Raw genomic sequence first — 22,537 nt, 5'->3', positions numbered from 1 at the left:
CAGGCTGACATGACAGCCTCTTTCTCTCTCTCTTTCTCTCCTAATGGCCGAGAAAAGGCATCTGGAGTTTCTTAGACAATGGTGAGAGCTCCAAACGAACAGAGAAAAGCACAGACCTATGACCATACCGTCTATATACATAAAATGTATTCATCTCCACACTCAGATACAGTGCTGCATCACGACACAGTCAAACAACTAACATGGCACAGTGTTAGATTAGTGCCACAGTAGTTCTGTATGCATCAGGGTTAAATACACACACACACGTACGCACACACTAAATGCTGCAGTTTGTCTTTAGACTCTGTACTTGAAGGAGACAGAAATGTAAATACAAATGTAAATGTACAATAAATAATAGGCCTATTTACTTAATGATCTCACTCTCTCTCTCTCACACACACACACACACACACACACTGTGTGTATGTTAACACCAACTCATTTAGGGAAGTAAGTATCAGTGACCTTTGAGTGTGAGAGAGAGAGAGAGAGAGACTGTCAGTTAGACAGACGTCTATTTGTTTGTTCATTTCATTCTCAAATATGATGCAAATACAATAACTAATAACTCCCAAACATTCAAATAAAACCAAATTAAGAATCCAGCTGCAACCCACGACTTACAATATTCAGTTTGAGCTTAACATCTAAAAATTCCAAAAACAAAGATAAAATATTCCTGTGCTGTGGCGCTTATCTGTGGCAGGGCACTTATAGAATTCCACTGTTGTTGGTGCAAACCGTGCACCATAGTTGTGTTTCAAAACAATAATCACACCTTTTCTGAACAGCACTTCTTTTTTACACAGTCCTCTACTTCACATTCACATAAACTCTTAACATGGATAAAAATAAAAGCCCCCGCAGACACAGCCAATGAGAGAATGTGCACATGCTTTTGCTTTGCTTGTGCCTTCGGCTGAACCTTTCAGTGCTCTCTCTCTCTCGCTCTTTAAAACAAACACTGTTCTCTACACACAAAGACACAGACGCTACAGTAAAAACCATGTAAAAGCTCAGAGGTAACATACAGAACCTAATGAATACTAACTCAGTTACACGCAGCTGGATATTATTCTGATATTTATGCCACTGCCCTGATGTTTCCTCAAAGATTCAAGTTATCATGCTGTGTTTAAATCTTCTGCGTTCTGCGTGTAATTTATAGTTGTATGAGAGACATTAACTAGACACTAGTCTATAGCAGAGGTCCTTAAAAAAAACACTAGGCAGTGACACAGAAGGTTTTGTTTAAATCACTCTGTATCTGCTGAATTTTAGAAAAGTGCTGTACAGAGGATTCATTTCCTAAACTTATAGACGGTGTTTCTCTTTCACCTCCTGAATGTGCGGCTCGAATGGACAGATCCACCATAGATCTGGCATTTTCTCTGATCATTTTCTCTTCATTTTGTCACAGGACATGGGTGACTTGCATAACTGGGATGTCACCGTTAATGCCGAATGATATATACACTGGTTTTGGAGGGGAATGCTGCCATTTAGACAATGTCTTTTTCATTAAATAATTGCAAGTAAATGAGTCCGGATGATAAACTACTTCTGACCTGTCACACACTGAAAAACAATTGGTTCCTTTTGGAAAAAACAAAAAAATAATAATAATAATAAAAAAAACACAATAACGGAGACCCTGACTTCCTCAGCAGCTGAAACCCGATAATAATCAAAAATGGAAAAACGGAAAAATGGTGTGTGTAAATGTGCAGTCTGTAAATGTGTGTGTGAGATGTAAAGATGTAAGAAAATGCATGTAAGGTTTATATGTATGTACGCAGTGTGTGTGTTTATGTGAAATTGTGCAGTGTGTGTGTATGTGTGTCAGTTAGAGATAGTTCCACTTGTCTCTGTGCTCTTCCTGCTGAGGGGCTGTTGTCTGATTTACATTTACATTTGAATATGAACTGAAACGTCCTTTTACTTCATAACAAGAGCCAATGTGTGTGTGTGTGTGTTTAAGTGTGTGGATGCAATTGTTTACCCAGGGGCATGTAGTAGCAAGTAATATTTACTCAAATACATGCTTTCACATAGAACACAAATACGTATTATATCTTGAACACGCTTGCCCTTGTGCAATGGGACGCTGTGTTTGTGTTGCTTCATAAAAAAAAAAATGTTATGCCACTGAACCTGGAGTTTCTGCTTTTTATTTTAGACCAAAATGATCCAGAAAGTGAAGAACTGACTGGTACATACTTCAGTTCCTGTGCTGAGAGATGCTGGATGTTCTGAGAAGTTCCACTGAGCACAGCTCACACTTTTACTGCACTGCCGCAGGACGTTTACTGCAAGGAGTTGGACACTGCACAGAGGCTCAGTCCAGGTCCCTTTGTTTCAGAACTGCCCTGAGGCCGTACCATGTGTCAATATTAAAGGGAATTACGTGAGGCTGCACTTCCGGCTTCTTTACCTTCTCCTCCACACTGATTTATGTATCGCAGCTCGTGTCTGTATCTTTGTCAACTTGTAGTTTACTACATCACTTGTACACAGCAGCTGTCCTTCACACTGTGTGAGTTTCATGGAATAATCTTTTTACATTGAAGGCTGCGTCATAAAATCTGTCTGCATCAAAAATCCATGATAAAACGAGATTCTGGGAAATGGAAGTTTAGACTCCCCGAAGTACACTTCTGTGCATGGTTTTGTTCCAACACTGAAGATACACTACCTTTCTCCCTCATGGGCATGGAGAACTTAGGCTCATGCGCCGCTGCTCTGTCCCCTGCATCCCTAAAAGATTCATGCACATCCACAAACTTAAAAAAAAACTCTAAACCACAAGTTCTCTAAACTAAACCGTTTCCTCTTAACTGAAGGCCACCGACACGGCATCCTCCACGAGAAGCTTCCACAGGATCTCAGAACATTTCTGTAAGGATCTGATCACCACAAACAACACCAATGTCCTCAAAGTCAAACACATTTCACTGTTACACCCCTCTGTCCCACGCCTGGCTCGGGCATGGTGACCTTTCTGTGTCTCACCTTATTGAGCTCTCTAGGAGCCGGTCCTCCAAACAGCACAGCGCTGGAGGAAACGCAGATGGCTCCGCGGCGGCTCAGGACGTGCTTCGGTACCGTCCGGTCCAGCGGCAGCACCGGGAGCTGGTAACACACTTCCATTAAACAGGCGGAGGATGCGGCGCGAGCCTCGGTCAGATCACAGCGGGCAGCGAGCGGCACCGGGACCCCACACGGGCTCTGGGTCCATCTAAAGTCTTTGCTGAAGCGGCCCTCGGCGGAAAGCTCGGGTTAGTGCAAAACCTCCCGCGTGCCCCGCGCGCTCGCGCTCACAACCGCCGACCGTTCGCGCAGCCCGTGGCGTGCTCCTCTCTGGCCCATATTTTAGTCGCGAGAGGCTTCAAACAAGAGCAGGCCGCGCAGCAAGACACATCACACCTCTTTCTCTCTGTCTCATACAGACACACACACGCTCTCTCTCTCTCTCTCTCTCTCTCACACACACACACACACACACTCTCTCATACAGACTCTCTCTCTCTCTCTCATACAGACACACACACACTCTCTCTCTCTCCTTACTCACTTCCTCTTCTCCTAAGAGCAGCGAAACCCCGTCCGGACCGAGCCGCGGCTTCGTGACACATTCCAGCACCAAACCCACCTCCGATGAATCCGCGAGTTAAGGTAGACCCCGCCGATGTAGAAGTGGGTCGCCGACACACACACCACAGTGTCGAGTTAACAACAGCACGAGCAGAGTTCTAGCACACGCGCGCGCCACGCTACATGTTACTGACGTAAACAAAGAAACAATTGAAAGACGCATGCGCTGCGAAGAACGGTCGAGATCGAGTTGTTGGGTACGGGACACACACACACATTTACACACACTCCTAAACAAAACCACTGACACGGGGCGGGGCCTGTGGTCAAAGTCCCAGCCCTCTCCTACACCGCCTTCTCTTATTGGCCACCACGCGGACGGGTTCTCGCAGAGAAGCAGCCGATTGGCTGCGGAGAGCAGCTCCATGAGGGGATGATAAAGCAGTAAAGAGGAATTCTGAGTAAAGGGGGAGGGGGAGGGCTGCCCTCTCTATCCGGGACACCGCTGTTTACTAAGAATCTATAATGTGTCCAAATGTTTGTAGACACCCCTCTATAGTTAAAGGCCCCTGCTGCTTTAAGCAGCACCCGTTGTGTATCAGGTTTATGCAACATGAAATTAAATGGGAGCAGCTGCACATGAGCATTAAATCACCATTCCCATTGCCTAAAGTCCACTAGAGGGGAAGTGTGCTGAATGGTGGGTGTGCTGACCGAGATCTGTGGTGCATTTTCTGTGCGTTTAATGGAAGTGTTTGTCCAGTTTATTCCAGCACAATGCTGCTCAGAGGACCAGCTCCAAGATGGCAAAGTAAAGTGAGACAAAGATAAAGCACACAGAGTATGGGTCTAATGTGTTTAAGAAAACCCAGTGTCAGTAAAAAAAAAAACAAAAAAACAAAAACAAAGGGGCTCAGTCAGACAATGCTAGGCTTCCTCTCTCTGCTCATGGCAGAAAAACGGCAGAGCACTCCAAACATTGAAAATCATGAAAATTGATGAGAATGTTGCTTTATACCTGCTCCATGGGTGGGTAATATTGACTTATTTTTGCTTTATCTGATTATTTAGTTTGGAACTGACTCTAAATTCAGGAGAGCACTAACTGCATGAAAGTAAACGCAGAGCGAAAGTGCTACAAAACTAAACAGCACGAGTTACACATGAGTTTCTGTGGGAAATCAAACAGTTACAAGTTACACAGCTGCATAAAAATAAAAGTCATTTCTTCAAACACACTGTTCCACATTAAAAGACGCAGAGCTTCTGAGTGTAAACAAACCAGAGAGAACTGCAATCCCCCCCAATCATAGACATTGCCTTAAAGTGCCCTATAACTACTAACCCCACTAACCACAACTGCTCCCTGGGCACTAGGGATGGATGGGCAGTGCTCCACCCAGAGACACATTTGAGCCAAATCTCACTTCTGACTTGTTCAGCTCAGTTATAGCAATGGGAAGTATTGCGTGGGAGGGATATTGGCCAAATGTCATGAGCTGAGCTTGATTTGTATTAACGTATGTGTTGTGTTGGTCAAACGTGCCAAATTTTGACATCTTGCACATATGTGTTAGCCCTTTGACTGAGTTGGGTTAGCTTAGCCTGGTTCAACACTGTCATTCCAGGCCAAATGTAGGCCATAACATAACTGGCCCGAAGGTGGCACATCTGCAGTTATGTTAACAGCATTTTCTCGTGTGATGCAGCTATGTCCATAACCTCTGGGATGGAGTGGGGTTTGTGATCCAAACCTAGTCATCCAACATCGGCAGCCAACATTTTGATGCTTATGTGACTCTTCACAGCAATATTCCAGTATCCAGCATAAAGTCTTCCCATTGGATTAGGGAATGTTATTCATTTGTGTTGTGCTGGAATGAGGGAACGAAGCACAGGAGTTGTGCTGTTCTGTGGAAAACGGTTTTACTGTGAATATGATTACAACATTAAACTCCAAGCATTACCTTTATTTATTATTTTAACAGCAGCCTGTTAGTGAGTAAACTGCTGTAGGTTTCAAACACATGTATCTGACACGTGCACTAAAACACACACACCGCAGAGAGAGAGAGTAGTCAGTCAAGTTTCTGGAAGATCATTTTTTTAAGATAAAACTGTCACAGGTTCATGTTTATCATTCTGGGAGCTTGTTAGATTCAGTTTCAGATGTGCACTGTTTCAGAAAGCAGAGTTTCTCAGTTAATACAGATAACTTTAGCTCAGAGTTGAGCACTGTTGAATACAAATGTCCCTCAGCTCTTTTCCTGTTTGCACACATTTGACTTGAGGCTTAAGTTATCTGGCTAAACTGGGAAATCCTGTTTTGTACAACACCCCCTGGTCTTTTCATAAGAACAGAAGAGAACAGAGCAAGAGCAAAGACAGGGGACTTTGTTGAACTCATGTATTTTTGTACTGCTATGGTTTAATATTTATCCATATGTAGCTGCCTGAAATAAAGGAAGCGCACAGTGGCATGACAGTAATGTCGCTACTGCACAGCTCTGGGGCTTGTTCTTCACCTCGAGTCACTGTCTGTGTGGAGTCTGGCGTGTCCTCGGCCCAGTGCTGGTCCAGGGACAAGGTCGAATGGGAGTGTTGTTTCAGGAATTGCATTGGGCATTAAACATCTGCCAAGTTGGTTGAGCCACAGTTGTGACCACTCAAGGGAGCAGGTGAAGGAGGAATCATATGCCTGTGTCCACATTCTGACCCTGTTCGCTTGAAACCATCACCTGATCTCACCAATCCAAAGTCATAAAGTCATTAATGACCTAATCTTTACACAGTGTCATTGTGTCCCCCTCCAGGCTTTTTCCATTCATCAATCGATTCATCCGTCCATTTACAGCTCTATCTTTTCATTGATTAATATGCTGCTTTCTCATGACGCTGTGGAACACTATTTGTCTGGAACGGAAACTATACAATCACTGTACTGTCATTGCATTGTCCTTGGACTATTACTATGATATAACTGTAATATCACTGTAATATCACTGGATTATCAGTGTACTGTCATTGTACTACCACTGAGCTACACTCTAAATTTTAATAAATATTAATATAAACAGTACAGAGTGTTGGATTTCACTCCTCTCTCTATATATTTCATATTACACTACATTATACAACACTATACTATATTGTATATACTATAACACACATTACTAATCAACTTGGCTCTACTCTGCTTTTTATTATCCATTAGACAAATTTGGTACCTGGAACAGGGTACTTTTTAGTTCGTTTGTGGTTCCAAGCTTGAGTAGAGACTACACGTAACATGTAAACCTTGAAGAGCATTGGCTGGGCAGAGTCATTGTCAATCTCAGTGAAATGCAGACGTCCAGCACCAACTCTCCATCTGTAAAATCTCCAGCTGAAGCAGAGATCACATTTGTTTTTATCTGACTCACGACGGCAGCTCGTAAAATTACACCGTGGGCCCAAATTGGTGAAGTTGCAGTTACTTTTATATCTGAGGTAATAGCTAAATCCTATGCTTGCACCTGTCCCCTCAATACTGCTCCAAACCTACTTCTTAAAACATACATCTCAGTCCTCTCCAGCCCTATTTCTCATGTCATTGATATGTTTTTGTCTCGGGTCATGTCCCTGTGGGCCTTAAAACATTTACCATCACACCCATTCTTAAAAAATCTGGTCTGGACACTTAGCCAACCTTGATCATTACCGACTAATTTCTAAATTTCCCTTTTTAGCTAAGCTGTTAGAAAGGGTGGCGGCCAATCAACTGCTGTCATTCCTGATGAACAACACTCTTTTTGAGCCCTGCTGCATGTTTTAAACAGTTAATCACAACATACTTATCTCCTGCCTCACAGCTATTGGCATTAATGACGCTGTCCTTTCCTGGTTAATTTTCTACTTTACCAGTAGATTTCACTTTGTTGCCCTAGGTAAAATTAAATCCTCCCCTAGAGCTGTTACACAAGGATTTCCCCAAGGATCAATCTTAGGCCCGTTGCTGTTCATCATTTATATGCTAGCGCTTTGTCAGATCATCCACAGCAATGGTTTTAATTTCCACCGTGTGCCAACAACCCACAGACCTCTTTGCCATGATAAACTGCATTTGTGATCTTAGACAATGGATGCACGCTAACATTCTGAAACTCAACACAGATAAAACTGTCTTCCTGTCAAAGTCTTGCTCATTGACCAAAAGTCCACATTAACAAAACCCTCAGATGTCACCCTTAGCATTGATGGCATGACTGTAAACTTGTCTCAACTGGTTCATAATCTATGTATACTTTTCGACTCCTTCCTTTCCCTTAAGCCTCATATTTGGGCCCTGATCAAAAGTCCTTTTGTCTACCTTTGTGATATTGCCCGCATGTGCCCTATGCTCTCAGATAAATATGTAGAAATACTGGTTCATCACATCCCATTTCTGCAACTCTTTCTTCATTGGATTCAAAACAAAAGCATACATTCCCTTCAGGACATTCAGAACTCTCCTGCCAGAGTTCTCTCATATTCTGAAAAGTCAGTTTATAATCTCCCCTGTTCTTCATCATCGACACTGACTACCTGTCCCACTCAATATTAGGTTTAAAATTCACCTGCTGACATACAAATCTCTACTTGGTCTGGCACTCAGTCTATTCTTCTGTATTTTACACCCCTACTGTTCTGCAAGATCACTCAGGTCTCCGGATAGTGGTCTTTTGTCAAAGTCTATATTCAGATTCGTTTCTGCTGGTGGTAGAACATTCAGAATTATGGAGCCCAAGCTCTGGAATGTTTTACTGCATTCACCTTTGCTCTTCATTTTCTTCTTTCAAATCTCAGCTAAATTACCTACCTCTCCTCTCCTCCTCTTAAGGCCCCTCCCACAAACACCATGTTGAATGTTGTGTGGTTCAACATTTCAAAGTAGAAGCACTGGACTTTAGTGGAGTAGTGATGCACACTACTGTCCCCACAATGCAATACGAATGGGAAAATGAGTCACGTCTAGGAATGAGAGAGAGAGAGAGAGAAAAGCCAGACAAAAATGAGAGTGCAGTAGACAAAATATATAAGTATATAAATATCTGTAGATTGCAGTGATAAATGATGTCAGCCCTTTATTTTGTGTACTAACCTGCCACAACCGTACTATTCAGTTTAGTATAGAGTATAAAACATAAACACGATTTACAAACCTTAAATTTAATTAAGGGATTTTTTTTTGCGAAAAATGACACACATTAGTTATTTATTTCTGCCTCAGTTTTGGAAATGAGAACGTGTTCATCATAGCGCCCCCTGGTTTGTCGGATTGTCAGAGAGAATGGGAAAGTGGACCATGAATTCCTCTGGTGTGCACTGAGTAAACACTGACGCCTAGTGGGCGGAATACGCTACTACGCAGTGACACTTAACTAAAGCCTTCGATCATAACTGCCCTGTCCCAATTCATGCCATACGCCCCACGATGACTTCCTTGAAACGTATATTTTACTATTTTGTGGATGGATGAGCAGGTTTTCACGTCGCCAGAGAATTGAGACCAGACACTTCGTCTCACGTCCCCTCTAATATGCCATTATCGCTTAAACACAAAGACTAACGCACTATTTTATCGACTAGGGAGAAACCGACGTTTTAATAGCAACAGACTTTTGTTGGAGTTGTCTGAATGTAATCAGTAGTCTAAGTCTTCTTGTTCTGTTTTCATACTTTGATATGAAGTGTAAACAGAACATTATCCAGAATGTAAAGAACAGTCTGGCTTACACCTACATGTCAAAACAAGCTAAATAGTTTTCATCCTAATTTCTGACTTTAAAAACTTCAGCACCATCAATCTTAATAAAAAAACTAATTAACAAAAATAAATAAATACATAAATAAATAATAATAATAAATATTTCCAATCTGTTTATTTTTCCTCAATGTTTAGAGTTTCTTGTTGTTGGTTTATTTGTGAAACCTGTAGTTTATTTATACCCCTTTCACACATGCACTCTAACCTCGACATTTTCTGGACTTCACCTGGAGGAGCTGTACGTTTGTACACAAACACCCATAAATATTTGTCCTGGACTTATACAGCTATCCCTGAAAACCCTAGAAAAGGCTCCGGGTAAAGTCTGAGTATGTGCATGTGTGAATAGCGCCGTTAGTATCCCTGAGTATCTCTTGCACACGCTGGAGTGGCACCGTCCCATGCCTAAAGCACGCAGAACATTCCTAGCTGCGAGAAACTGTAAGGACCACTCTGGGAAATCTCAGTTTCCCTGGAGTTTCTCCAGAGTTCTTAAGTGAAGGCGGCTTTAGAGAGCAGTGCATGAAGTCCGAGAAGGGGGCGCCCGTGAGCACACTTCTTGGGGAAAATGAAAGAACCCGGACACCCTAAAATCTTACGCCCGTTAGGGCAGAGTCCAGCCAAGATTAGTGTTGGGGGGTGGTTTTAACATTTAATAATAATAAGGAGGGCCTCACTGTGCTTTGGAACAAGTCTAATTTGCATATAAAAACACAAGCCACGTGATTCTTTTTTTGCAGAAGTTGCTCAATGTTGTTCCCTAAAAAGTAGCTCATTCACCTGCTTGTTTTGTACGCGCTTGACCCCAGGGGCTCGCGGCGCTGACAGCTGTCCGGTCTCGCGCGGCGACATTTTCATATATGGTCAGGAACCCGTGACAGGGTTGACGTGCGCGTGCTAAAAACAGACCCCAACTCAGAAGGAGGGAAGACCCCGGCGCTCGCGACACAGGCCCCGTTTTTCTCTCACGCTCCTCCTTGTGTTTTTGGCCCATTTGTCTTCCAGAGTCGAGACCGCTGCTGCCGTTAGCAGTGCCGTGTCTCGGAGCAGGAGAAGAACCCCCGTTAGAGCGCGTGAGCGCGTGCCTCGGTGCCTCCGTTCGTCGTTGCCCGGAGACCAGATCGTGTCGCGCCCTCGGGCCCCGGTAAGCACGAGAGAATGGACAGCCTGGAGAAGCAGCTGATCTGTCCGATCTGTTTGGAGATGTTCACCAAACCCGTGGTGATCTTACCGTGCCAGCACAACCTCTGCCGGAAATGCGCTAACGACATATTCCAGGTACATTACCACATCCCATAATTATGATAATAACTGCCCTTTACAGCCCTCAGGCCCCGCCCAATCCCTGCACAGAGCCCTCGGCCCTAAACTGGTCTAAGGCCCTTTCTGAAGTGCACACTTTGGAGAGCTCTTCAAAACGAGAGTAAACAGCAGGTTGCCAGAACTTCGAAATGGCAACGTAATTAATTTAAATATTTATGAAATTGATTATTTATTACTTTTAAGAATTTCCAGAAAATTTGGGACACTTTGTAAAATAAATATATACAAATATTTGTGATTTATTCATTGTCTTGGATCTTAATTTAACTGTCAAATGCACAATAATATTTTCATTGAGAAGGAGGGCTGGACAGTAATTTAGTATCAATATATCGCAATATAAAATGTTTCAGTGACAATGATGCACATTATTTACAGCATCTGTCACTGACTGATGGTCGTTAGAGGCCACTGTCGTCTGTTCAGCACTCAGCACTTTTAAAGTTATTTTAAAAATATTAAAATTGACCAAAGAAAGAGGTTGTTGTTGGAGGACGATGTCATGTTGCTTTCAGTTCTTGGCCGTTTTTCTGTGGCTTTTTAATTGTTCACATTGATATCGGAATTATATCGTATTGATTCACATTTAGAAATATATTGTGATATAAATTGTGGCCGTATCGTCCAGCTCTGCTGAGAAACACACTCTGTGTGAAGTTGTGGATGCTGTGCCCCCCCCCCATCCCCAAGCACCCCACCCCTCAAATACCGAACTGTTCAGCCCAGGAGCTGCTGAAAAGCAGTGTGTATTGATTGAAGCTTTGAGCAGGTCATTGTCTGTAACCAGATGAAAGCTCTGAAAAAACACACACTGTCCCTTCCGCCACAAAGAAACCATTACACAAATCTATACCGGACAACTTTAATGCACATCCTTAAAGAAGCACCTCGCTTTGGGCCTTAAATAGTGTTTCTGATGCATCTTTGATGGAGAAGAAGCTCTTGAAAAATGTGTGTACCCATTCTCTTCTGTTTTTCTGATGCTTCTGTTCCTTTTGGTTATATTTCTTGAATCATTTAAGATTCCTTCAGAAGAATCTTCAAAAACATATTTTTAGACCATCAAAACCAAACGAAGAGGGTTTAGACCCCAAACATCCTCTGTGGAATGCACTATGTAATTTTAGCAGTACTTTAATCCCAAATGTCGTCACCTATACTGATCCGAAGGGTCATTCTCAGCTCAGTGGTGAGAGTAAAGTTTGGTGGAGGAGGGGTAAATCATTTATAATGATAAATGTTAACATTATAAATTACTGTATGTTTATTGGAGTGAAATTCAGGGGGACAGTTTATGTTTGGTCTGATTCCAATAGGACGATGCCCCTGTGCACAAAGTGAGGTTCATAAGCACGTTTGTATGTGTCTTTTTTCAGGCCTCTAATCCTTACCTGCCTACTCGAGGGGGTTCTACGATTAGTTCTGGTGGCCGGTTCCGCTGCCCTTCCTGCAGACACGAAGTGGTTCTAGACCGCCACGGAGTGTATGGACTACAGCGCAACCTGTTGGTGGAGAACATCATAGACATGTACAAACAGGAAACCATCAGGTATCTCGCACAGCACAGATTCTCTCAGCTCTGGAGTATAGTAATAAATTATAATCAGAAATGTTAATGTACATGTGCACATTTGTGTTATGGATTTAACCCATCTTTGGCAAGGAACACACACTAGTGCACTAGGGGCTGTGAACACATACTCAAAGCAGGGGCAGCCATCTCCGGAGCCCAGGGAGCAGTTGTGGGTTCGGTGCCTTGCTCAAAGGCCACTCAGCCGTGGATTGAGGAGGAGGACAGTGCTGTTCCTTCACTCCCACCGCCCCCAGTTTTCCTGCCGCTCGTGGGAATCAAACCAATGACCTTTCAGCACTAAGCCCTCTGCTCTAACCGTTAGGACATGGCTGACTACTCTGTCACTTATACTGTGACTAAAAGCAGTAAAAAACCTCTGATTGTTTGGCTGCTGAGGTACAAATTCAAATGTGCATATGGTTAGAGGAGCAGACCGAGCCAGATTAATCCAATTTAAGAAAGAAAAAATGATTCCAAGTGATTTGTGCTGTTGCACTGTGTGGTTTGCAGTTTATTGTGTGTCTGAACACACCATCTACAATGAGCATCCACAGTCATGGTTCTGTAATGTGATGTGAAATGGACACAGGTTCTTAAAGAGTGTACAGGCTTGGATTAGTTATCATTGGAACATGACATTCCACACTGCCTACTGGAAAAATACCATAACTGAAGAGAATGTTCCCAAAATAACACTGTACAAAGATATTTAACCTTATCTTGACCTCCTGAAACACACAAGATAATGCACTTCAGAGATGTTGTCTAACAAGTTGTTGCTTAAAGAAATTTTCAGTGGAAGGCACTTTTAAAAAGCTATTTTTGTGAATGATGTATCACAACACAGCGTAGAGGTTCTGCACAAGTTTCAGGATATTCCAGTACTGTACACTGTGTTGTGATTTTCCAGAGGTGATATACCTGCAAACCTGCATTTAGTCCATGCTCTCTATCCCCAACCCTCCCCCCCTCAGCACAAGCCGTAAGGTGCAGGTGGAGCAGAAGGCTGCTGTGTTGATGTGCGAGGTTCATGAAGAAGAGAAGATAAATGTCTACTGTGTGACTTGCTCTGTTCCCACCTGTTCTCTGTGTAAAATATTTGGAGCTCATCAGAACTGTGAGGTGGCTCCTCTCAACGCCGTCTATGATGCACAGAAGGTAACACACTCACACAACCTTGTTCATATTGGCTTGAAACCTTGTTATTCTGAAATGGTGATGGTTAAGGGGAAGGAAACAGCATTCCTGATGTTAAGTGTGGTCATGTAAAAAGAAAAAGCTGTTCTGGAGTATTTCCATTGGCCTATTGTTCATGACACAACATAAACACCACGTTTTTTTGTTTTTTTTTACATTTTTGATAGAAAATAGCAAAAAAAAGTAAAACCGGTAAACATTTTCAGACAAAAACTTATATCCTCCTTCACACATTGTGTATTTGTGTCTTTATTCACAGTGGTTTTTTTATAAATGTTCTGTTTTTTGTGTGTGTAGATGGAGTTGTCAGAAAATGTTGCTATGCTGGTGGGAAACAATGACAGAATTCAGGCGATAATAACCCTGCTGGAGGAGACCTGCCGGACTGTGGAGGTGTGTGTGTGTGCATGCTCAATTATGTCATGTGATATTACAACATTCAGTCATGTCTAAAAATTTCAGCCACATAAACCTTATTGAAGTCAGGTGCTGATGGTGGCTGATTACTTCTGAATTTCAAATACCCCTCCAACTCACTCCAAAAGTGTTAACATTACAGTGTTCCCTCGTTTATCACGGGTGTTACGTTCAAGGACCACCCGTGATAAACGAAAATCCACGAAGTAGGGACGCTATATTTATTGAAGTATTTATACACTATTCTAAGGCTTTGTAAACCCTCCCCCACACTTTTACGCTACATAAACCTTTCCCATTCCCTTAATAACCATTTATTTCTGAGAGTAAATAGGCACTATTTACAGTAATTCATAGTATTTTATGATTAGAATTAATATTTTTAATATATTATATATAATATTTTGGGATTTTTTTATTTAAAAATTAATCAAATATATATATATTTTTTTTTTCCCGCCGATTGAGTTCCGAAGAAAATCTGCGAAATAGCAAAAATCCGCGATTTATTTTTCCCATTAACATTTTATAAAAACCAGCGATGCACTGAAGCTGCAAAAGGTGAAGCACGAAGTGGCGAGGGACGACTGTATCTCCATCATTCTAAAGAACACAGTGCCATGAGCTTTATTCCCTCTAGCCTATGTTTGGCATTGAGAATTGTAATTTTGTGCTAATGTTCAGAAACAATGTCACTGTGGTGGTACCCTCAAGGGAACTGTACCTTTAATTAGGGAACATAACTGAACATTATTGTATATTAACTGTAGATGTTAAAGTTGTGTTGATTTCATATGCCTCGTTTCATCTCCAGGACTTTTATTTTGTTCTTTTAATTTGCACAGTTCTATAATGAAATCTGGAGAAGAGAATGTAATGAAGCTTTAAGGAACACAAATAAACACTACTGTACCTTTAAAGGTACATTACACTGTTTTACCTTTAGTGACAATAATGTACCTGCACTTTACCTTTATTCTGACAGTGTACAGAGATTATACACAGTGTGTCCAAAATGGCTTCATTCAGCTTCACTCAAAATAAAATAAAAACTGGAATCTTGGTCTATGTGCATGCGTGTGTGTGTGTGTGTGTGTATATAGGAGAATGGACGGAGACAGAAATCTCATGTTTGTGAGATATTTGATCACCTGTATGCATTGATGGAAGAGAGAAAAGGAGAGCTGACCCTGAAAATATCCTCAGAACAACAAGAGAAACTCGACTACATCAAAAGCCTACAGCGCAGGTACACACACACACACACACACACACACACACACACACAAAATACAGTAGAACTTGTATACTCTCATATCCCAGACATTGTGGCGTCTCTGGTATGAAATGCATGGTGGGGCACAGTATACAGTTAGCGCTCTCCCAGATTTAGAGTCAGTTCCACCTTAAATCATCTGAAACAGCAAAATAATCAATATTACCCCAATATGGAGCTGGAATAATAAACATACTAATCTCTTCTGATGATTTTGAACATTTGGTGTGTCTCTTTGCTGTTGTCCAGCCTAGCATGACTGACCGAGAACCTTCGTTTTTTATTTGTGTACTGACATTGGGGCTTCGTAAACACATTAAACTTGTGCGGAAACAACATCCGAATTTTATAAAAAGTGGTTTGACACACATCGTGAACATCGCCTTTAAGGAGGCAATGAAAGAGAGAATATGAATGAAACAGAAACATTAGTTTAGCTGTGTATCAACTCCAGCAGTAAACAATGTTCGCTTAATGTCTTCACACACGTGTAAATCTTTCATTTCTAATTGTCTGTTCCAATGTGATCGTGTCCCGCAGCTTGTTACAAAAGCACTGGGTGCACACAGTGTTTTAAGCTGCTCATTCTGATAAACTGGCTCTGAGGGGCTGGCCCCAGTCTTAATAAATGAAGACTGATAGAAGTACTGTGCTTTACACAACAGGTTTAGAAACATAGTTGAAATGTAATAGGCAGAACTGACATTTTCAAATGTTAAATGCAACAATGCTATTTATGAAGACTATGTATGCACATGTTGTGTAAAGACATATCTAATTTTATCTGAAATTCACATGCTGTCCCAACATTTTTGTTTACCTTCTCAGGTACACAGAGCACCTGGACAATACTGCCAAACTGGTGGAGACAGGGATCCAGATCATGGATGAACCAGAGATGGCCATCTTCCTTCAGGTCTCACACATAAAACACACACACCCATATACACACACACACACACATACCATACACTCTTCAAGTTAACAACAAAGTTACTGATTCCTGTCTCTTTCCTCCAAGCAGAACACCAAGCCTCTGCTACAGAAGTGAGTAAACACATACCTTTAGGCTTTTCATACTGTCCAGTGAACTACGTATTTTAGAACTCCCACTCTCTGCTCTCCCTTTAGGATCTCAGAGGGGAGAAATACATCTCATTTAGAGAAGGTGGAGCGAGGTTATGAGAACATGGATCACTTTACTGCAAGCTTCCATCGAGAAAGGAGAGCTATCCTCAACATTGACTTCATCAAAGGTAACAGTGAGTGCTCTAAAGAATTAAAAACCAGGGTTGATTTGTTTCAAGCCTCCGCTTTGCATTAGTCTCATTTGTTTTATGGAAATTATACAAAATGTTGAATGTCTGAGGTTGTACACAATGGGACCCTAAAGTAGCCTGGTTCAAAATATGGGATGTCTTCAGACAAACCTTTGGACATGTTTAGCTTGCTAAGTCAATAGCTACTGAGTGTCGACGAGAGCAGGATCAGACTCTATCACTGCCCTGAGATTTATAGAAACACTAGACAGTATTTTTACCCAACATTTACAACATACACATCCTTGTGATATTTCACTGACCTTCAATAGGGAGAATCAATCCTCTGTGTTTGATACTGCAGTATGTAACTTTTGGAGAAGGAACAATACCACCCCCGTTTATTTCAGCACAGTGTAGGGATGGGCAGTACCCAATTATCCATACCGTCTCAAAATATTCATGGTAAATGATATTACCATGAGGGATGCACTGGCGGGCTGCATAAGATTCATATCTGTGCACAAAGTAGAACGAAGGGTTTTCGGCACTGTGCAGTTCAGCTCAGCACAGCCCGACTGTACACAGACACGTGTTGATGATAAAAACCTGTTTCTGTTAGATTTCAGCGCCTGGTGCTGGAGGAGCAGAGCTGTTGTAAAATAAGTGAAATAAGATGAAAATAAAATGTTAACTGGCACTAACAGACACTTGGTAGTTAGGAGGGTTCTCTCTCTACCCTAATCTCTGTGCTCATGGTGTTAAAAACACTGTGTTTCTGCTGATATGACTCATCTGGCAGTTAGCATTCTCTTCCTAAAAGCTGTTTTATGGAATAGTGTAAGCAGCAGTTTGAAAACAAGGTTGGCCTCAGGTATCCCAAAAGAATCATGTGCTCCTCACCCTGCTGTGGCTGATGGCGCTGGGTGTGATCGGTGTGATCAGAGCTAAGAGTGTGGAACTGACAACAGCTTAAAAATTCAGCAACAAATTAAATAGCATTTTCATTCCAACTCGCTTTTCCTGACGTTTTCAGAGATGTGAGGTTTTATTAGGATTGAGATAAACGGCTTGCTTCAGTGGTGAGCTTTGATATGTCAGAGATTCTGTGTTCTCATTAGTCTGAAGCCTGGTCAGATCTAAACTTTAATTAGATTCAGATTTATAACAGACACTGTCAGAAAGAAGCTACCACAGAAATAGGCTCTGGTTTCTGTAATGAGCAGGAAGAGAATCAGGAATGTTTCTAAAGTAAGACAGGAAACTCAGAAGAGGGACCAGTTTTCCTGGAATGCACAGTTGCAGTGACAATGAAATTTCTGAATAAAAAACAAATCTTTGTAGACACCCATCTATTTAAGATGTACCCACTGAAGACACAGTGTAATATAGTCCATATAGAACTATGAAATCGAATGGAGCAGCTGCACATGAGCCTAAGGTTACCATGCCCATACCTGTAAATTATACACTCTCAGTTTTGCTTATGGTTTTGATGTCACCCTTCTGTTTGTTTTAATTTCAAGGAACACCACCTTTGTTTCTACACTCATTGTCCATTTTATCACCTCCACTGACCACACAGGTCACTTTGTAGTTCTAAATTACAGACTGTAGTCTACCTGTTTCTCTGCATACTTTGTTACCACCCGTTCCCCTGACGTGGTGGTGGTGTGTTAGTGTGTGTTGTGCTGGTGTAGAGTGGATCAGACACAGCAGTGCTGCTGGAGTTTTTAAACCCTGTGTCCACTCTCTGTCCACTCTGTGAGACACTCCTCCCTCGTTGGTCCACCTTGTAGATGTAGAGTCAGAGACAGTAGCTCATCTGTCGCTGCACAGTGTGTGTCGCTCGTCCTCTAGTCCTTCATCAGTGACACAGGACGCTGTCGGCTGGATGTTTTTGGTCGGTGGACTGTTCTCGGTCCAGACACTGAGGGGTTTAAAAACTCCAGCAGCACTGCTGTGTCTGATCCACTCTACACCAGCACAACACACACTAACACACCACCACCACGTCAGTGTCACTGCAGCGCTGAGAATGATCCACCACCACATCACACCTGCTCTGTGGGGGTCCTGAGCGCTGAGGGACAGGGGGAAAGTGGGATGAGAAAGTATGCAGAGAAACTGATGTGTTTAATTACTCTTTGTGCATCTCACCATCTCTTCAGAAGATGAGGAAGCTGGGGATACTGATGATGAGGATGAAGATGAAAATAAGGATGATGCTCCAAGGTCTCAAAGTCAAGCATCAGGAGGAGGAAACGCTGCCACTGCCTCACAGAACCCAGACACCACACCAACAGCACCCACCACATCTGGTCAAACACCAGACACCAACACAGGGCACAGCACACCCTTAACCAGCCCAACTCCAGCTCCAAGTCCCGCCCAAATGTCAAACACCGACTTAGGACAGAGCACAGCCTTAACCAGCTTGGCTCCAGGTCCAAGTCCAGTCCAAACACCAAAGACGAGCCCAGGACAAAGCCTGCTCTTCACCAGCCCAACTCTTCTGGCCCCAACACCAAACACCAGTATGACACAGAATACTACTGCCTTGGTCACAGCCAATCCAGCTACTCCAAACCCTGCCATCAGTCCTCCAACCAATCCTGCAACGGAGGTAAATCAGCAGTAAAGGGATACAGAACCTCTACAACACATCAGTTTGATGCGGCTTACAGTAAACGATACACATTTTCAAGAGACACCCAGATTTTACTGAAACTCCCTTATGGCAGAATAGCATCAAATCCTCACAGCATCTGGTTTCACGCACACACGTAAAGGTAATACACGGTAATATCACAGCAGTACCCCCTTTTATGCTTTCTCTGCAGAGACTCAGCATTCTGGCCTTCCACATGAGTCTTAATAATTGTATTAACTTGTATTAAAAAAAAAATATATATATATATATATATATATATATATATATATATATATATATATAAGTGATAGGGAAGGTGAGATGGATTTGTGATGGGAGGAAAGATCTTTTGGGGACGTGTGGCAGGAACTACTGAATATGTGTTTATGTTGGTATTTTGATACTGTTGTCTGTCTATCCTGCGTACACATTCATTCTTTCACTCATTGTCTGTAACCGCTTATCCATCACAGGGTCATGGTGCCTGAATATACAATAAATAAATGAAAACAATTATTAAATAAATAAAGCTTTCCCAGAAGTGTAGAGACTGTTACAGCTGTAATGAGGAATATACACTTGATAAAAGTCCTTTAGTTCAAGAGAAACGCTGGATGAGCCATATATTAATAATCGTCTATTTTTTCTCTCTCTATCTCCCTCTCAGGTCTCCGGAGCAGATGATGGACCGCGCCACGTTTTCTCTTTTGCATGGCTCAACACGCCCAAATAATACATACAAATAAAACAAATAATATATATATACACAGTTTTCCCAGATAATGGCTTTCCGCAGATTCACTTTCTCTAATTCTGTTCAGAACACAAGGTAAACATAACCAGACATTCAGGAAAACCAGGAAAATCATAGAAATCTGAAAATGTGGGGGTGAAATTATATAATTGTTTTAATTTTATTTTTCTCTAATGATTCCATTTCTGCACAGAACGACAGATTAGTGAATGATTGTGTTGCAGAGGGAGACAAAGATGGAGCTCCAGGGGCAACAGTTTGTGTTTTTTGTGCATGGCTTTTGTCTTTTAACCACAAATTGTTCTTAAATTGTACCCACGATGTTTAAGTTGATTTCTCTCTCAGTTTTTTTTAAATTGTGTATTTGTCCTGAAATCGTGGACAGATGCAGTAATAAATGCGGTGTCTGTTTCAGAAAACAAGAACTGTTTGTAAATTGTGAACCAAAGAAACGTGCACAGTTTGCAGATGGTTCCGTCAAAATCGATTGTTTTCCTTTACGTTTTATGATGTTGATTATGACATTGATCAGGAGGATGATGATGATTACAGACCTGTACATAAATACTTTGCGGGACATTGGAGGAGAACTGAAATGTGGATTAATAACTGAAACAGAATCAGTGAAATAAAATAATGTTTCCACTGTTTATTTAGGAATTCTTTGTAAACAAACAAACACACTTTAATATACAGTCAGCACTGAGATCATAAACACTGTAACATGAGCTAAACAGCTGTTTACACAACACATACCCCCTTCAGCACACTGTAGTGGAGTCCACATGGATTGAACCGGCGATAGCTGGGGTCAAGATGAACATGGACAGAGACAACTAATGAGAACTAATGAATGCACTGTCAAAGAATTTGAAATCAATTCTGAAATGGTTCTGGTGTGAGTCTGGATTTGCAACCAATGAGCATTCGATTAGGTCTGAAGCTCTCTCAACGATGAGCTATGTGGAGATAATTCCGACAGTCTGAGATTAAAAAGAAAAAGGATAACCCTAACTGGGGCCTACCACATTAAGTGGGTCGAAGAAAAGAAAACTTAAAAAGGAAAGAGAAGCCAGAGAAGAAGCGTTTCTGGAAAAAGTGGCAATTATCTCTGTTTTTTGTTGTTTTTATTGCTTAAAGCAACACTATAGTATTTTGACCGTAAAATCACAGCTTCAAAACCATCGTGATGCTCCACTGAGCTGTAATATGGAGAATAGAGCCTATGTTTTTGCTGCACTATGTAAATTTCAAGGGAGGGTAGGGAACCAACCCTCTCACCCTTTATTTCAAGGACAGTGCTGTAAAAGTGAACAACGCTCTGCTGTAACTGTAGGGGGAGCCCAGGAGCAAAAACGTGTGGTAGGAGAGGGCCCTGTGTGGGTTCATGCCCAGGGGCCCATGCTTTATTAACCCGTCCCTGCCCGCCGGACTGTATGGGCCCCACCGTGGTGTGCTGCTGGGAGAAATTACACAGCAGCCTCCAAAGATTTTACACACGACACTTGTTGGGTTTATTTACCGAACATTTCCATCATCCTCCGGTTGCTGTTCACCTGCTGCGCTAACCGTTCCGCGCGCGCCATCTGCAGCACCTCGCGCAGCAGGTGAAAGGTCAGGTCCAGAGAGATGGGCGAGTCCTCTGAGCGCGGCTGGAGCTCCCGTGCGCTCGCGCTCTCCGTTACCGCATCCGTCAGCTTCGCGGCGCGCGCTCCCAGGAAGCCCCGCGTGACCTGCAGCCGGGGCGCGCGCTTCACGGCGCTAGCGCGTGGCGACAGCCGGATAAAGTACTCCTCTCCGGCGCGCGTGAGGACCGGCAGCTCCGCTCTGCATTCGTCGCGCGTCACAAAAAAGACACAGAGCAGAGCCGTCGCCAGCAGCGCGTGCAGCTTCATCTAGGACAGATCCGCGCGACCTGTAACGGACAAAAGCTATCAGTCCGTTTTAACACGACACCTGGGAAAGCGCGTGCACGAGAACACGGGAAGCTCTGTAATTAGAATATTTAATGACTTTAAACATAATAATGACAACTCTCTCACAACAATGGCTTTCTTTTTTTCAGCTTAATTAAAAACTACAAAGAGGAACCCTTCTCTAAGAGGTGCTGTGAAGAACCAATAGCACATTCTCCATCAGTCAGAACAACCCTTCTCACGATGCAAAGATTCTTCAGGTGTTCAGGGTTCTATACAGAACCATCTCCTTTATTAAAGAACCCTTGAAGAACCATCATTTTTAAGAGTGTACCCAGTCGCCACTCCTGAAGCACAGAGCAGGTCACATAGATTAATTTAATACTAACGTATTAATAATAGATTAATTATTTATTATTATCATTTGTTTTTACCTTAGTCCTCGGGAGTTGTGTTGAAATCCGCTTCTCCTCTCGCGCTTTGGAGCAGAGTCGGTGCTTGGAGCTCGAGCGCCAGGCTCACATTTATATCCCAGACGCGCGCAGCTCTGCGCTTGCGCACGAGCGCTGGGCACAAACCTGAACGGCGGCGCCAATAACACAGAACGAATGGCCAACAGCCTCGAGCCGTTCGCACGAGCATCTGAAAGTGCTCTAAAGGGCTTTACGTTCCGGGACGCTCGGCGTGCCACTGTTAATGGACCGACCCCGCGTGACGCACGCACCTGGAACTTAAATTAAAGCTTAATTTGGTCCCAACTCTGATGTATACCACCGTGGACACC

General features: G+C 42.6%; 3 protein-coding genes across 6 annotated transcripts in view; 1 reads left to right on the top strand and 2 right to left on the bottom strand.

The window, feature by feature from the left end:
- The window catches only part of LOC136675972 (high affinity 3',5'-cyclic-AMP phosphodiesterase 7A-like), a 20,141-nt gene extending 11,591 nt beyond the window's left edge, over positions 1 to 8,550 (bottom strand). For 2 of the 3 annotated variants that reach the window (XM_066652801.1, XM_066652802.1), the window contains exon 1: positions 3,019 to 3,908. In XM_066652801.1, the coding sequence (XP_066508898.1) occupies positions 3,019 to 3,156 (138 nt within the window). In that variant the 5' untranslated portion in view covers positions 3,157 to 3,908. Of the gene's footprint in view, positions 1 to 3,018; positions 3,909 to 8,437 lie in introns of those variants that run through there. The other variant, XM_066652803.1, reaches the window with a different exon arrangement.
- A 1,489-nt stretch (positions 8,551 to 10,039) lies between these two features.
- On the top strand, positions 10,040 to 20,432 carry LOC136675697 (E3 ubiquitin-protein ligase TRIM63-like). Of its 2 annotated transcripts, none has more exons than XM_066652405.1 (10): positions 10,040 to 10,663; positions 12,085 to 12,257; positions 13,256 to 13,439; positions 13,776 to 13,871; positions 14,999 to 15,144; positions 16,000 to 16,087; positions 16,196 to 16,218; positions 16,303 to 16,427; positions 18,605 to 19,056; positions 19,751 to 20,432. In XM_066652405.1, the coding sequence occupies exons 1-10, from the start codon at positions 10,544 to 10,546 to the stop codon at positions 19,814 to 19,816; spliced, it is 1,473 nt and encodes a 490-aa protein (XP_066508502.1). In that variant the 5' UTR covers positions 10,040 to 10,543; the 3' UTR covers positions 19,817 to 20,432. The 2 variants fall into 2 exon arrangements, with proteins under 2 accessions (XP_066508502.1, XP_066508501.1); XM_066652404.1 differs by having other exon boundaries at positions 10,041 to 10,663; positions 18,602 to 19,056.
- Positions 20,433 to 21,168: 736 nt separating this feature from the next.
- Positions 21,169 to 22,222, bottom strand: LOC136675360 (corticoliberin-1-like). Its single transcript, XM_066651862.1, has 2 exons — positions 22,188 to 22,222; positions 21,169 to 21,752 (listed from the first exon to the last, which is right to left on the bottom strand). Exon 2 carries the CDS (start codon positions 21,730 to 21,732, stop codon positions 21,352 to 21,354), a length of 381 nt encoding a protein of 126 aa, XP_066507959.1. The 5' UTR covers positions 21,733 to 21,752; positions 22,188 to 22,222; the 3' UTR covers positions 21,169 to 21,351.
- Between the last annotated feature and the right edge of the window lie 315 nt (positions 22,223 to 22,537).

This window comes from Hoplias malabaricus, chromosome X1 (genome assembly GCF_029633855.1).
Source record: "Hoplias malabaricus isolate fHopMal1 chromosome X1, fHopMal1.hap1, whole genome shotgun sequence".
NCBI classification, from domain to species: domain Eukaryota; kingdom Metazoa; phylum Chordata; class Actinopteri; order Characiformes; family Erythrinidae; genus Hoplias; species Hoplias malabaricus.
Note: the sequence above shows the minus strand (reverse complement) of the source record. Positions and strands in the feature narration are given on the sequence as shown.